The sequence below is a fragment of the Sinocyclocheilus anshuiensis genome, unplaced genomic scaffold (genome assembly GCF_001515605.1).
Source record: "Sinocyclocheilus anshuiensis isolate Anshui unplaced genomic scaffold, SAMN03320099.WGS_v1.1 scaffold437, whole genome shotgun sequence".
NCBI lineage: Eukaryota > Metazoa > Chordata > Actinopteri > Cypriniformes > Cyprinidae > Sinocyclocheilus > Sinocyclocheilus anshuiensis.
This window is the reverse complement of record NW_015539902.1, coordinates 853,490-870,196: the sequence shown is the minus strand read 5'-3', so window position 1 is coordinate 870,196 and position 16,707 is coordinate 853,490. Positions and strand designations below refer to the sequence as shown.

General features: G+C 40.0%; 1 protein-coding gene across 1 annotated transcript; it reads right to left on the bottom strand.

Moving 5' to 3' along the window:
* Nucleotides 1-1,350: 1,350 nt before the first annotated feature.
* On the bottom strand, nucleotides 1,351-15,578 carry LOC107686126 (uncharacterized). Its single transcript, XM_016482984.1, has 15 exons — nucleotides 15,085-15,578; nucleotides 14,392-14,512; nucleotides 13,610-13,717; nucleotides 12,823-12,859; nucleotides 10,864-12,698; nucleotides 10,700-10,727; nucleotides 8,813-10,581; nucleotides 8,683-8,731; nucleotides 8,310-8,353; nucleotides 8,069-8,117; nucleotides 6,082-7,946; nucleotides 5,915-5,951; nucleotides 5,748-5,831; nucleotides 4,343-5,667; nucleotides 1,351-4,079 (listed from the first exon to the last, which is right to left on the bottom strand). Exons 1-15 carry the CDS (start codon nucleotides 15,171-15,173, stop codon nucleotides 1,644-1,646), a joined length of 9,876 nt encoding a protein of 3,291 aa, XP_016338470.1. The 5' UTR covers nucleotides 15,174-15,578; the 3' UTR covers nucleotides 1,351-1,643.
* Nucleotides 15,579-16,707: the final 1,129 nt, after the last annotated feature.

Below are 16,707 nucleotides of genomic sequence, written 5' to 3'. Positions count from 1 at the left end.
CTCGAAATCTACTCCTGAAAACAATATTCCATGATGAATCTGGATTCTATGAACCAAGGGTTAAAGAATGGCTGCAAATCATCGACAGGCTACAGGGGGCCAATGCTATTTTGTGAAAAGCCTGAACTCTTAAAAAAGGCATTAAAAAGTGAAGACATTAATCATTAACTACCTTTAACTTAGTGGAAGAGTAGAGGACACTGGCAGGAAGTGGTGAACAGAAGTGGGATTCTTCTCCTTAGTTTTGGGGGGGAAAAAACAATCAAGGCAATAAAAAGTACACATAAATAAGACTAAATCAGTTAAAACAAGGAACTAAAATAACTGAACAGATCACACAATAAGGCAACACATGAAACCAGCCAATGACATCAGCTGTTAGATTACCACAATAGTGTAACATTAAAAAATTTCATTAGTGTAGCATAATAAATACAAATAATTCATATTAAAAGCTTTTAATCAACCGATTAAAAAAAACATTTATAACAATTCAATTTATAAAATAAGTTATATAAAAAAAAGCAAAAAACCATAACTGCAATTATCATATAAATAATTATGTATCGTTTGACATGATTAAATATGCTGTTGTATTATGCATGTATTAGCATCAGTCACCCTGCTCTCTTGATATTGATGTCAGTAATGTGGGGGAGAAGAGAACAACACTAATGAATCCATTACACACAACTAACTTCTTTGAGGGTGATTAATGTTCCTACAATTAAATTAGATTCTACTATGCATAACAAACCATCTAGTGAAAAAGTCTCAGGGCAAAAAGCTTAAAAAAAAAAACAGGGATGAATCAGTACTTACCCACAGGTACTTGCCTAAGTATAAAAGGTGTAGACTGCCATCTTGTGGGCATCCTTAAATATTCTGGCTTTGAATTGAGAAGAGATTGAAATGTAAAACACTGCTTCTTTTCAATGATTTTATTTATTTTAGTCAAATATATATGAATGCTTCCTTTGTGAGGAGGGCTTCTGGGAGAAACGTTTACAGAAAGATCCATTCATCTAAATAAAACTGCAAACAAATCAAACATTGTAACACGCATAATGACACAGGGACAGACTGGTTTTAGCTTGTGCCGTGGGATGACATTGACAATATAACACAGTCATAATTCATTGTGATAAAACACGATTCTCTTTTCCTCACAATGCATCTCAGAATATTTATATGATTTGAAGTCTTTAAAAGATCCTGAAGATATTAGGAAATTCCCAAAAAGTGTGATGTGAAAGTGTCCATCCAGACTTTTTGTGTCACATTATTCAAAGTGTTATGTAGAGTTTTTTGCATAAAGGCACAAAGCAGTAAGGCCCCCCAGAGGCATCCTATTCTTTTTTTTTTTTTGGCAAGACATTGGTCCCAATTGGCAGTCCTCTTTTTCCATGCCACTTACGTAAAAGGAAAACAAATAATAAAAAAGACAAAACATCAATAAAACCATTATGTAATTATCCTTAAGAGTGTACAGGTCTAATTCAACTAATAAAATAAACATACTGAAACCTACAGTCAGATGTGATCTACAGTTTAGAGAATACAGTAGGACATTCTGAAGTTTCAGCAGTGTATGACATCCTATTAGACAGCTTGTTTGGGGGCAGCTAGTTAAGCCAAGCCTACTACAGAGGGTACAGCTCAGATTTCATCTTTCCCTGTGTGAAGCTACTCTGCGTGCTGGAGATGGGCAGGACTGCCAGGAGCCTAAGGATAGTTGAAATGTTGGGAAAAGTCTCAATGTCAGAAGTTTTGAGAGTGCCGAGAACAGTGTCGGGTAGGTGCTGATGACTGGCAATACAGTCTTGCCACCTGTCCCTCCACCTCTGCAGCTCATCCTGGAAGGATTTTGGGTCAGGTAAGACATCTTGGAACACCTTGACAAACTCAGTGTCGTTGCAGCATCCCTCCACTTTGGACATGACATAAGGCACAACCTGCAAGCAGCGAACAGCTGACAGAACATCCTGGGAGAGTCCTTCCATCTCAGCAATACAGTGCTCAATGGCCCCTTTACTGATGTCCTCTCTGTAGTGCACATTTAAGGGTGGTTGTAGTGAGGGTATCTGCTTAGAAGCCAAAGCAACAGCCTCTTGAAACCAGGTTTGATGATGTGAGTCAATACTGTTCTTCATTTCACTGAGAGAGGGCAGCAGATCAGACACACGGTTTACAGCTTGATACACATCATAGGAACTTCCCTGAAGACTCAGGCTTATGCTTTTGGTGAGGCTCAAGATGTTTTTCATAATCACAACTGTCAATATGAAATCAAAGTTTTGGATATCAGAAAGGAAGCTCTGAGCCTGTGCTGTGTTTGCCTCATTATCTTGGTTCCCTTTCATCTCATTCAAGCAAAAGACGATGGCCTCTAGAATGTCTGTAGTGAGTTCCAGAACTTCATGGCTCATTGCCAATTGATTGCTGCTGATCTTGGCTTTCAGCTCACTGGCCTTCCTTTCGTCCTCCTGGAACAAATGTACAACAGCCTCCTCTAGTCTTACACGTCGTTGAATATCCTCAGAGAACCACATGAAAAGCTGCTCCAAGCACTCAAAACAGTGAGTTATCTCTCTCAGGGAGGACAAACTGTCTAGCAAAGATTTTGGAGTTACAAGGTTCGGGAAACTGAAAGCATGAGGGAGTCTCTGGGAAAGCAAAGCTGAAGCCTGTGTCATCTGAGAGACTGTGGCACCTGGTCTTGCCAAGTTTAGACTTCTACAGTGTGCCAGGTTCAAACCCCACTTCTCAGAAAGAGCTATGGTGAGCGTATCAACGAATGAAGTAATGTTTGTGGAAAGCGGGATAAAGGCCAACATATTTTCACACTTGATGTCTTGTTTGTTAAGGTAGTATATTCCTACAGAGATGTATGGTTGGCCATCGATTGCAAACTCTTCCTCAGTGACTATGGAAAAGAACTTTATGTTGCACAGTTCCTTGAGCAATTCCTCTCGAGCAACAGCATCGTAGGGGGTAAAAACTATTTTTTGTAGTCCAGTGCCATCCAGGGTAACTACTTGGTTTGCACTATCCTGAGCCTTTACTCCAGACTGGACTGTGCATTCAGATTCTGCTTCCATGGGGTGATCCGTAATATCCTCAGATGAAGCAGGTGTGCAATGGTCAGTAACACTTGGAGTTATTGCAGAGGATTGATCAAGGCAAATGTGTACTGCTGCAGTTTCTTGGTCTGAGCAATTTGGAGCCACTGAACTGAACTGATCTGTGCCACAATCTGAAGCTAGTTTGGGCTGCTCAAGGCCAGCCTGATCTATGTTGGACTGATCAGTTTCACTTTGATTCCCTGGTACTATCTGATCATTTCCACCTTGACTGAGTGCCACAGACTGATCAGGTACACTTTGATTCAATGCAACGGCAAGAATAGTTTCACCTTGAGATTCTACTACAGACTGATCATTTCCACAGGGTTCATCTGCCACAAGCTGATCATTTCCACTTTGATTCCCTGATGCTATCTGACAAGTTCCACTTCTGTCTTCTAACCCAAATCCACTTTGATGTTCTACTATAGGCTGATGAGCTGCAACTTCCACAAATGTATCAGTTACAGTTTGATCTGGTGATGACTGATCAGTTCCACCTTGCTCTACTGTTACAGACTGATCATTTCCAGACTCAACAACCATGAGCTCATCAGATCCACAATCTCCCAATACTAACTGATTAGTTCCAACTTCATTTGGTAAGACAGACTGACCAGTTCCACTATGATCAACTACCATGAGCTGATCAGCTCCACATTGATCCCCTAATATTAACCGACTAGTTACAACTTCATTTGGTAATATAGTTTCTGTCTGAGCAGTTTCATTTTTACCCTCAACTACAGATTGATCTGACTCAACTTGACCAACTGCTATAAATTGATCAGGTACACTTTGATCTTCTGTAACTGACTGAAAGGTTACATCTTGATCTGCTGTTACAGACTGATCATTTCCAGAGTCGTCATCTACCATGAACTGATCAGATACATTTTGATCTCCTAATACTAACTGACTAGTTTCACCTTCACTTGGGAACCCAGTTTCTGTCTGACCGGTTTTATCTTGATCTTCTACTATGGAATGATCATTTTCAACTTGACCAACTACTATGAACTCTTCTGTTGACTCAACAACCATGAGCTCATCAGATCCACAATCTCCCAATACTAACTGATTAGTTCCAACTTCATTTGGTAAGACAGACTGACCAGTTCCACTATGATCTACTGTTACAGACTGTTCATTTCCAGAGTCAACTACCATGAGCTGATCAGCTCCACATTGATCCCCTAATATTAACCGACTAGTTCCTGACCAGTCTCATCTTGATCCTCTTCTACGGAATGATCACTTTCAATTTGACCAACTACTATGAACTCTTCTGTTACACTTGGGTCTCCTATTTCTGACTGACCAGTTACACTGTGATCTGATGTTAGAGACTGATCTTTTCCAGAGTCAACTACCATGAGCTCATGAGATTCACTTTGATCCTCTGATATTAACTCACCCTCATTTGCTAATCCATGTTCTGTCTGAATAGAATCTTGACTTTTTACTACTAAATTTACAGTTTCAAATTGACCATCTGTCACAAACCGATCATTTATAATCTGATCTTCAGTTACTGACTGACCGGTTTTGTCCTGGCCTGCTGCTACAAAATGATCATTTCCAGAGTTATCAACAGCCTCAAGATCATGAGATCCAATTTGTTCCACTGATACCAGTTGACCAGTTTCTCCTTCATCTGCTATCACTGTTAATAACTGACAAGCTTCATCCTGAACGTTTACAATAGACTGATCAGTTTCAACTGGACTAACTTCCAGCTGCTCAACTACACATTGTTCCCCTGTTGCTGGCTGGCCATTTCCACCCTGATCTTCAACTACATATGGGTCATTTCCACTCACATCAATTTCCATGGGTTGATCAGTTTCGCTTTGAAGGACTGACTCGAACTTATCATTTACACTGTGATCCACTGACATGAGCTGAACAGATTCACTCTGATCCTCTGACACAAACTGACCATCTGCTAAGCCTGTTACTGTGTGACAACCTTCATCTTGAGCAACTATGGAGGAATCAGTATCAACTTGAGCAACTGCCGTGAACTGATCAGGTACACTTTGTTCCTCTGTTGCTGGCTGGTCAGTTTCACCTGGTTCTGTGGCAACAAACTGATCAACTTCCATAGGTTGATCAGTTTCACTTTGATTAGCTGATACTGACTGAACAGTGCTAACTGGCTCTTCTTCATTGGACTGCTCAGTTCCACCTTGATTAGTTACTATTTGATCCCCTGTTACTGGTAGACCAATTCCACACTGATCAAGTACTTCAGACCTATCATTTAGATCTTGAACAAGTGCGATCAGTTGATCACTTCTATCATGTTCTGCTGCTGTAGATTGCATAGCGGCACCTTGGACAGATTCTGATGGTTGGTCAGGTGTGCTGGCTGGCAGAGAGCTACAAGCAGGGATGACTTGAGCTGCAGTTGTGGCTTTGTCTGAGCTGCTAACTGTTAAAGATGATGGCTGGTCAGGTGTATTTTCTTCAGCTCTTTCTATTTCACTAGAGTCATTGGTTTCCACTAGAATTTCCTCTGGAGCAGCCGTTTCGACATCTAAACAAAGGATGAGACATAATATTTAATAAAAAGAGATAATTGCTTATTACTAATATTTTTCATTTAACATTACTGACCGATTCCAGCAACATTTGCCTCTTGTGGATAATCCGAACCATTTGTATCTACAACCAACTCCTGTGGAGCCATGGCAATCACCTCTGGAAAGGGACAGGAAAGAGTGTGTCAGAATAAAACACAACAGCAATTTCATTACTTTGAAAGCCCATTTGAGCTTACTTACCACCTTCCATTCTCAGGTGATTAACTCTTGACTTTACCTACATGTATGAATACAAAAAAAAAGGACATTTTTTTTGTTTTATCAGTTGATATCAATGTGTGTTAATTTGATATTTTTGGACAATGAGAATTATTAACACAGTGTAAACACCAAGAAATGTACCACACCTGAGCAAGAAATTGATTACTTTCTGGATCACCTGCCATGCATTTCTCAATCACCTCTTCCAGGCTCTGTAGTGTCTGGCGATGCATAAGAAGCATCACTGCATCAGTCTTACTGCCCCTGTTGAAGATACCGTCTCTGAGTAAGGTCCTCAAAGAGTTTAGCGTTGTCTTCATTAGATCGCACTCCATGCTAATGCTGGGCAACACGGCCACAAGCTTAAGAAGGGTTGCAACATTTGGAAGGTTTTTGGCTTCATTATGGAGCAATGTCTCAGAGATGGAGGTGGGAGGACAAACATCTTGATACTTCTCCCTCCATACCGTGGCCCAGGTGTTAATGTCTTCTTCCGCTGTTTCTGGTTCAGGGAGATCACTCAGGTATATAGTGTGCAGTTTATCTGTGGATTCTGGGAGAATAGACAGAGGGTTGCACGTTGGCAAAAGGGACAAAACTTTCAGGGCTTTTAGGTGATTCTCTGAGAAGTTAAACTTCATTTCTTCAATCAAACCATTTAGAACTGGTAAGCTAACTGCTTCCATGTAAGATGTTTCTGGTGAATCATAGCCACTGACAGATTCCGCATAAGACAGCAATCCCATGACCTTAGTTGCAAGCTCCACTGCCTCGTCAAACCAGACAGAATGCACCACACTCACATTGCCCAACATCTTGCTAAAAGTATCTATTATTGGCATTATCTTCTCAAGCTCGCAAATAATGTCAGCAGGGTTTCCACAGCGAAACACAGTGCTGCAATTCCTTAAGGGCGCACAGGCATTCTTCAAGATCACTAGGGGGATGATAAAATCAACCTGTCTAAGAGCTGTGGACAGGGTCTGGGAATGCAGTGACATGCTATCACTCCATGACCCACTGGAGTTGGTGCTCACAGAATCTAAGCAGTTCAGGACTCCCTCCAGCATGTCCACCAAAATATCAAAGAAGTCTTCTCTCTTCTTCCATCTGGACAGGCAGGTCTCTGGGACCTCTGCAAGTGCTTCCCGTGGGGTATTCAGCAGCCCATCCATGGTCTTGGCAAGTTCACTCTCTAATTTGGGTGACTGGTCAAAAAACTGTAATAGATCTTCAGCTGTCTCTAGAACCTTTGTAATGGATGTATTTTGTAGGCTTAAAGCCAGCCAATAGGCAAGTCCACAAGATTCACTGGGAGTGTTCACAGCTAATGGATAGCTCTCTAAAAAACCCAAAGCCATCTTCCTGAGACTTTTGCTCCCCGTACCAAAACACATGATGGACTGGCCACGACAGCAGCCCATCTGAAGTCCCCACTCATCTTCAAGTGTTGCTGAAAGAGCCTTAGCTTGCAAATCCACATCGGAGCTTTCATTAAAGGGCAGAAATCCTATAAGCTCCACTTTAGGAATGCAGTCATTCACATATCTAACAAAGACTGGCAGGAACTTTGCATCACCCACTGAAATAGCTCTATCAGTGATGATGGAAAAGAAAAAAGAGTCCTGAACTTCAGTGAGGATTGTTTCTCGTATGACCTTCACAATACTTTGTAACATTTCTCCCTCTGAAAACAATGTCCCTTCCTCCTTCACCCAATGACATAAGGCAAGTTTCTGAACAACAGCATCTTGCTCTGGTTTATCAAGGTCAATCAATGAGCAGTTTCTCCTTGCAAGCGTAGCTGCTTGTTTAAAGACTTCTTCACAGTTTTTTATGTTGTCAGCTGGTTCATCAGAATGGCCATTCTCATCTGGAACCTGCTCCACTTCTTCAACCTTTTCACGCTGCTCCTCAGCAGCCACTTCCGTGCAACCAGCAACCACTTCTATGTTTTCAGACTGCTGCTGAGTCTCTATGCTCTCTGCTCCCTCTTTGTAGATTTCTGCTTCTAAAAGTCAGGGTAAACATTATTTTAGACAACGAATACAGCATTTTCAATAAAACAAATATTTAATGAAAGACTCAAACATTAAGAACTCAAATGCAAGACCATTCCCAAAAATGGCATACCGCTGCCTGTTATCTCAGAATTCACCACAAGTATTCGGGAGTCTTTGTCCTGTGAATAGAAATACTACTTGTGAACAAAATTGAAAAAAGCAATCAACTATCACCAGCTGATATGAATCAACAATAGTTTAAAACAATTTTCAACTCAATCAACGATCTATACTGTAATCTATAATCTATTCTCTAAACCCTTTGAAAAATTATATGTTATTATAACAATTATCATCACAACTTTACAAACCTGCTGAGCTTCCCTTTCCTCTACTTCATCCATGTGGGTGTCATCTGCAATGTTGGAAAAGTGAGCATTAAAGTCAACATGAAATGAAAATTCATCCTACCTATTTTCCAAATGCATGTTACTGATCTTATTGTGAACAACATGCATGCATGATTTGTTTTTTATTTTTTTTTTACCTCAATTTTAAATTAAAATATACCTCAATCTACTGGTAAAACAACAGACTTCTCTTTGATTACTGACTTCTCTACTTGGTGTGCTTAAATACTGCTTCCACTTTTTCCTCCCCCAAAACACAAGAGGAAAGAAAGCATCCAGACATTGATTCTTTAAAAAAGAAAAAAAAGCCAGCAATAAAAATATTATTACACACCTTCTGTTTTTATTTCACCAGTCCTTCCTAAGGTTTTGGATTCTTTGTCCTGTGAAGTAAAACAGACTTTAGGAACACATCTGGAAAGCAAATTAAACAAGCAACAAATTACTTAAAAACTGATCCTTACCAGGCAAATACCCTCCAGTGTCTTAGGTGTGAGCTTTAAGCACTGAGCAACCATCCGGTCTAGGTCTCTGTTAAAGTCAGTGCCCACCTGAAGCACAGCTAAACACGGCGATCTGTCCATAGGTGAGGTGTTGCTCAAGTAGTCTTGATACATTTTGTGCCGCTTCACCTCACCACAATATTCTAAAGCTGTGCTTGGCAACACACACATTATCTTCAGCAATGTGTTGATGTTTACGAAGTACTGCATGAGGGGTAGACGCAGAGTCTGAAAAATGGTCTCTGGTATGGTTACACTAACCACTTTTGTTTTCCACTTCACTTTCCAGCAGCTTAGCTCCGTGAAGAAGTTGTCAGGATCGGGAAGGTCACCAATGTACAATGGAGGTTTTGACTTGAGCATTTCAAAAACATAGCTCATTGTCACAGAGCACGGGACCAAGGACAATAAGTTGAGAGCCTCCTTGTGGTCATCAGAGAAATAGTCTTTCACCATGTTTATAAGGTGGTCAACTAAAGGGACACTCATTGCGTCTTTATAGTATGAACCTGGCTTCAAGAGACTGTCCCTTGGAACAATCACGCTATCAGGCACTTTGACCTGCACACCCAGACTCTGAGCAAAACAAGAAGCTTCATCAAACCAATTCTGATGGAAAACCTTGATGTTGGTTTTCACTCTGTTAAGCGTGGCCACAATACCACTGATCTGGCTGAGCTGCGAGGCAGCACTAAAATGGTCTTTCTGTAATGCTGCACTCAGTTCTCTGGTGAAGGATGAGGCATTTTTTAGCGCAACAATTGCCACAATGAAATCAAAGTCCTTTATTAACTGAAGTAGTCTCTTGGCTCGGTTGGATACTGCCAAACTCCATCTTTGTGGTTGGCAGTTATCAATATTTTCAAGCCAATCTACCAGAGGCTCCAGAATCTGAGCGAAGACTTCATAAGAGTCGTGTTTCTCAAGCCAAGAGGAGCAGAACTTTCCTTGAAGCTCATGGATTTTCTCATAGCTTTCTCTTAGGCCTATGGCTAAGACTTGATCTAACTGTTCCTCGAGGGCAGGCATGCTGTGGAAGAATGACACTATCTCCTCTAACGTGTCTATGGCTCTGATGACTGCAGCTACTGGAACTGATCTTGACCACCAGGTATTGAACGAGTAACATGAGCAGTGTGTGCATATAGCAAGAGGATACTGCTCCTGTATTTTACATGCAAAGGCCTTGAGCTTGTAGGACACTTCCCCAGAGCCAAGGTAAGCTTGACCTCTGCAGTAGCTCAAATCAAGATGCCACTCTTTGGTGACAACATCAAAAAGTCGTTCGCACATGGCCTCAGTGTCATGAGTAACCTCGATAAAACCCAGAAGCTCAAGGCGCATGACATCAAAACTATCAACAAATCTGATGAACATGGGTAAGTAGTCGGTCTCTCCCAATCGGACAACTCGGTCGATAAACAGGGAGAAGAATGAATTTACGAGCTCTGAAAGAATCCTATCCCGTACAACATCCTCACACACTTTAAGGACTTCATTCATCTCGGATTTGGTCACATATTCTACTTCTTGATCTTGATCACCCTGAGTGTGTCTGCTTTGCCTGCCGTATGCTGCCGTGACAGCGGTCTGTAATGCAGATTTTAATGCCTCTTTATCGGTTTCTGCACACTCAAGCAGTTTCTGTCTCTCAATGTCCATATTTAAAGTCATCTCTCTTGGTTCTTCCGTATCTTCTTTAGAGGCATCATTTGCACTGGATTCAGGAACTGTTATTGGGGTTGGAGTACAATAAATAAAATCAACAACTGTATTTAACATAAAACTCAGCTCAGTTAAATTTATTCTTGTTCAAGCTATCAAAACCAGAAAGGTGAGAAGCTTTACCTGATGGTTGCACTTCCATTACATCATCCTAAAAACAAATGAGTAGATCAAAACAGTGAACAGCTTGTTAAAAACATGCTTGAGTTTTTGGCATTATTTATCTCCAGAAACTAAATATAATTAAATACAAATCAAATTTAATTAGTTACCAAAAACATACTTACTTCATGTAATAGCTGCAGGATTTCTGGATATTTCTTTACATACGCCTCCACCATTTCCTCAGTGCTGAATTGGACATCTTGGTTGACATAAACAAAGGCCATATTGCTCAGTCTCTTTTCCACTTGTATTTTTTTCATGTACGACTGATAGCGGTCCAACACCATGTCATAGTGCCCATACACATCAGATTCTGCGCGGACACAAGGGATGGTGCCCAACACTCTCAACAGGCTCTGAACATTTGGGTAAAAGCCTATATCTGGGATCTTGAGGGTAGCAAACACACTGGTGGGAAGAATCCTTCGCTTGCTAGCATGTCGCCATTTCACTTCCCAACAGCCCAGCTCATCATAAAAGGAATCAGGACGAGCCAAGTTATTCAGGTTAGCATCAGCAACTTTGTCTTTGCGGATGCTAAAATTGTGGTCAGCCATGTATGAGGGCACCAATGACAACCATCTGAGGATTCTTGCCATTTCAGTGCCTAGGACTCTTTTGACTTCATCAACAAGGTATTGTAAAACCTTCTTGCTCAGTGCTTCCCTATAGTAATCCTCCAAAGAGGCTTGCGGTTTCTCTGCACCATCACCATTTGTCTCCATCTCCACTGGCAGATTGACTGGCACCCCCAACTTCTTGGCTCTGCCCACTGCATCAGAGAACCACTTTCTGTGAAAAATGGCAATCTCCTGCATATGTTTGGTTAGAAGCTTCAAGGCGTTAGAGATGGTGTACTGCAATGTGCTGCTGATGCTGATTATTCCCCGGAGGCTGGGGTTCAGGATGCTTACACAACACAGTGTGTTCTTCAGGACCACAAGTGTAATGATGAAATCAAAGTTCTTCAGCTTCTCTTTCAGCATTAGAAGCACTACGACGGTGTCTGTGTCCACATCTGAAAGGGCACTGGTGCACATCTCTCCAATGCTGCTCAAAAGCGGCTCCAAGATATCAAGCATTGTCTGGAAAGCATCAGTGGCATATTCCCAATGGTTCTGACAAGACTCCTTCACTCTGTCCACTTCACCTTTGATGTGGCTGTATGAAGCAGTGATCTTGGCATCAAGTTTCTTCGCCAGAGTTTCTGATTGCCTAATAATGGCAGCAACCTGCTCTACAGTATCAACAACGTCCTGAATTGGAAGGATGGGCATGGAGCGAATCAACCACACATTGAAGGCATAAGGCTCACTGGGGGACAAAACTACCTGTGGAAAATCCCGCAGCATCCTGCAGGAGAGATCCTTCAGTTTCTGACACATGGCACCTGATGACAGGTAGGTGAAGCCGCGGCAGTGCTCCATCCGCAGGCCCCACTTGTTCCGGATCTCAGATATAAGCATAAGGAACAGAGTGTCAGAGTCAACATCGCAAGGAAGGAATCCCATGAGGTGTTTCTGTGGAAAGCCTTCACCAGTGACTGAGCGGATAAACACAGGAATCTGGTCCTTGCCCTCAATGCTTACTCTGTCTTGTAAAAGTATGGAAAAGAAGCGTGCAAGGCGCAAGCTATTGCGGATCTCCTCACGCATCACATCCTCACCTAAGGTGAGCACTTCTTTTTGGTCAATCTTCTCTGCGCATATGGTGTTGACAGAGAGTGGCCTAGCTGGGTCATTCCCCAGTGGTTTAACAGCGTTAATGGGGATGCTAAAACCAGTGAAGGCTAAAGTCTCCTTGAAGTAGTCTTTCAAAATTTCTTTCGCTTTGTAAATAGCAGGATCCTCTGATTCATCATGTGCAGGAGGATTGTGTGTTTCGCTGTTCTCAGCTGAATCACCCTCAACTTTATCTTCTGCCTCTGGCACAGAGGGGTTTGAGTTATTGGTGGTACCTTAAAAAAGCAGAATACATACACGCTTAAAAACAAAAATGCAGAGAATCTGCTGTAATTAGTTTGTGTAATTATAAAGAGAAAACAGAATTTAAAAATGCTGACATGGAAATGCATTACCTACCTTTAGTTTTCTTTGTGGCAACAGGCTCCTCTCCTGTCTGAAAAAAATGAAAACAAAATAAAAAATCTATCATTTGTAGTCAACGCTACAATGTGTCCATAATGACAAATAAAAACAATGAATTAATAACAATGATGGCTACACATTATAAAATGCTTGTTGAGAACTATTACAAGCATGAAATCTAATTTAAATGAGATGGTGGAATCACATTTGCATTCAAATGATAAGTAATCTACACAGAACTCAATCCCCAAAGTGTTTGTTTACCTTGTCACTTTGTATTTAACTGCATCAACTTAATCAAAAAATAAAAAACGGGCAAGTAGTTTGCTCCATTATTTTAAGTTAATAAAAGCTTGTATTGCATAAGAATGTACTGATAAGTAAGTCTTTGTACTGAATAAACTGATATAAAACTGTGCATTGAATATCTACTTGATGCTACTTATGTGTGCTGGGCTCACTGTGCCACTCTTTACAAAGGAACTCTTTCAAATCCATTCTGTACAGAACAGTTCATTGTCTTCATTAGGCTATTTACCAGATTTTGGAAGACCTGTCTTTAAATAAGTTGTTAAAGACCACTCATTATTATATTATATATAACATTTTCTTGTGTTTTGTCTTATTTTGAGATAAACTCAAATATTAAAGAAAAAAATATGTTTGATATTGTTAAAATATTTTTTAAGAAAAGTTTTTATCAGTCTATTCACAAAGCAAGGAAGTTATAAAACAGAATAAAAAAAGTTTTTGAATTTTGATGTTTACATTAGACACTCACTTTCTCCCGTGTCCTTTTTCTGTTGCTAGTTTGTGCATTGTCCTGGTTGGTTGCAAAATCAAATATAGTAGGAACGGCATCATCCTTCAAAACAGATTTCTGAGAGCTCTGAAATAAAAAGGAGTTTTACACATTAAGGGTTAACTGTGCCATGTCAGGGGGTGGGGGGCAGGTTGAAATAATTGGGAATGTGTGAATGCTTTATATTTCAAATAAAACATGAACATAAATCAGCCATTTATACAAAATACAATTTAATTACATTCTATGCTAGAGGCTTATGTTGCTGGAAATTGTTTTATTTTTAAGGCACCCATAAATAAATTTAATACTGTATAAGTATACATTTTGAAAAAAAAAAAAAAAGTTATTTTTTTTTTAGTAAAGCAAATTAAACTTTACAAATGGCTATTCACAAGACCAATCTAACTATATTTCATTTACATGCAAAGTTTACCATAACCATCTAGTTGAGCAACTGGAACAGCATACACTTATTTTGGGAAATATGCAAAATGTATTAATGCATAGCTAAACTTTTAGCAAAACAAATAAACAAACAAAAAAGTGGTTTCAAACATTGGTAATTCACCAGTGTCAAAAATGGTGCAGATTTCTGGGGGAACATAGGGCACATGCCAGCCTATTGGTCAGCCCTACACATCAATCCTAGTAAAAAAATCATTTCACTGGTTTTGTTTACTCACATCATGATAAAATAATAATAAAAATCTCAAAAAAAATTTAAATAGAAGATGCTCACCAAAACCATGCAAACTTACTTGCTGACATATCATTGATGTCTCAAAGTGTTTTGAGCACAATCTGTAGTTGCTGTGTAAATCTTCAGGTGTTTTGGTCTCCAGATCTGGTCTGTGGCACTTACCCACCCATTGTTTACATCTAAAGATATGAAGTAAGGTTACTGCATTAGTGCAAAAGTGATATTTTACCATTATTACAAACATCAACAATCAAAAATCACAGGTCTAAAACAAAGCACATGTGTTTAATAAACACCACAATAAGTTTGACATCCAAATCCCACAAGAAGAAAGCAAAAGTACAAATCAAGCCCCGAACAGAATAACGTATTCGGAGGGAATTAAATTCCTGCCATTTTGGGAAGGGCCTGATGATGGCGAACGTGTACAGGAGTCAATTGCTTACAGTACCCCCTTAAAAGTTGCAGCAATCACGTTGAAGAAATGCGAAAGATAGCCTAATTCCATGATTGCCAATTAAAAAACAGACCCTCGCAAAGCAAAAAAATCTGTGCAAAACCAGATTTATGGAAAGCATAAGCCCACAATAAGGGAGCCATGCATTCAATTAATCATTGTAAAAGGGGGCAGAAGCTAACCAGCTAACAAACGATGCTAATTTGCTCATTCTGTACTTAAATAAATATCTAAATAGGAAAAAATACCATCGATTAAATTGCGATTGCATTTACGCCCAAAGGCTGCACTCACCGAACGGGATCCAGCGGGAAGCTAAAGAAGGAAACGTTGGACTGGTCCGTACTCTGCTTGCAGTTTGCTGCGGCACAGCAGTCGGGCATTTTGGACTTAATCAAAATGAACACTGCATTGCACGAATCCTTCAGCGCAAAAGGAGACGCTTTGGCAGCAAAAAGCGCGCGCGCATCTACATAGATTTCACGCTATTGGGCGTTATTTCCAATCGTCGCGTGCATTCTACTGGAACTTGCTCGTGGCCGAAACGTTGCTACTTTCACAGAGGAATCAACAACCAGGAAGAACACCTATGTAGAGCGGAAATGGACTAAACTGAAGACGGATCCCCCCCAAAAAATAACTATCACCGTCATTCTTTCCCCTTCTCATGTGCATTTCCAGAATAAGTCACGAATGCTGCACAACTGATTTTTAAAAATATCATCACAAAATGATAACTCAAATATAAATTTGTTCCCCTTCTCCACGAGGCGCCAAGGTTTTTTTTGTAACCCGCGTGAACATTCGAGGTCACACCCTTTTAATAACACTAGTTGATCATTTTTTGAAGTCCTGAGTATTTCATAGGACTTTAACACATTTAGTCCCACATACTAACATCTGACTTTGAATGATCCAATATGCTTTGTTGATGTACTTTGCAACGATAAATTACAAATTCAGCTTGTTTTGATTTGATGTTAATATTTCATATAGTCACACAGCTGTTTAATTTTATTTTGCTCCTATGAAAGGTGTCATAAAACACAAATAAGCGAAGACCGTTGCTATATGCTAATGATAATAGTTATAATACATTATTTGACAAAATAAAATATTTCGGGTTTTTTTATTATTGGTTTGGTACTATTTTCACAAGTAAGGTGTACATTTTCAAAGCTCTTAGTACAAAACTTTAAACTGATCACACTTGTAACACCACTAGTCATTCTTTCAAAACCTGATCTCATGATTTTCAAAACACAAGATCATTGTGATATGTATTGAGAACATTTGAATTAATCACCAAAACACAACAGTATGATCTTCTTTCAACTTAGTACTTTTAACAATCAGTTCATTCACGAGCAAACAATGCAAGATTCATGTTTCACATCACCTTTGTTGCTGAAATAATTACAGTAATACAGGCAAGTGAGTTATAGTAATGTGCACTCTTTATCATGGTAATGCTTCTATATACAGTATCACATGGCATAATGTAATGTAAAATGCTGTATTTGATGCTATCTGTCTCCTTTCTTCTGATACAGCTCTGATCAGTTCCTCTTCCTCGTGTCCTGCTGTATGTTCACAAATAGCAAAACACACGGTTTTACAAACGAGGACGTCCACAAAGGGAGGTTTTAGGTGATTTTGTCAAGTTTTGTTTACTTCTGGGTACCAATTTGTCCCCAAAATATGGTTACAGTAAGTAGGTACACACACACACACACACAGATTTTCCTATCATTATGGTGACATTCCATAGGAGTAATGGGTTTTATACTGTCTCCCCCTACACTCATTGGACCCAAAAAAGGACAATTACTTCAGATATTGCCATCTTTGTGGGGACATTTTGTCCCCATAAAATAGGGTTTACCTGAAACACACACACACACACACACACACACA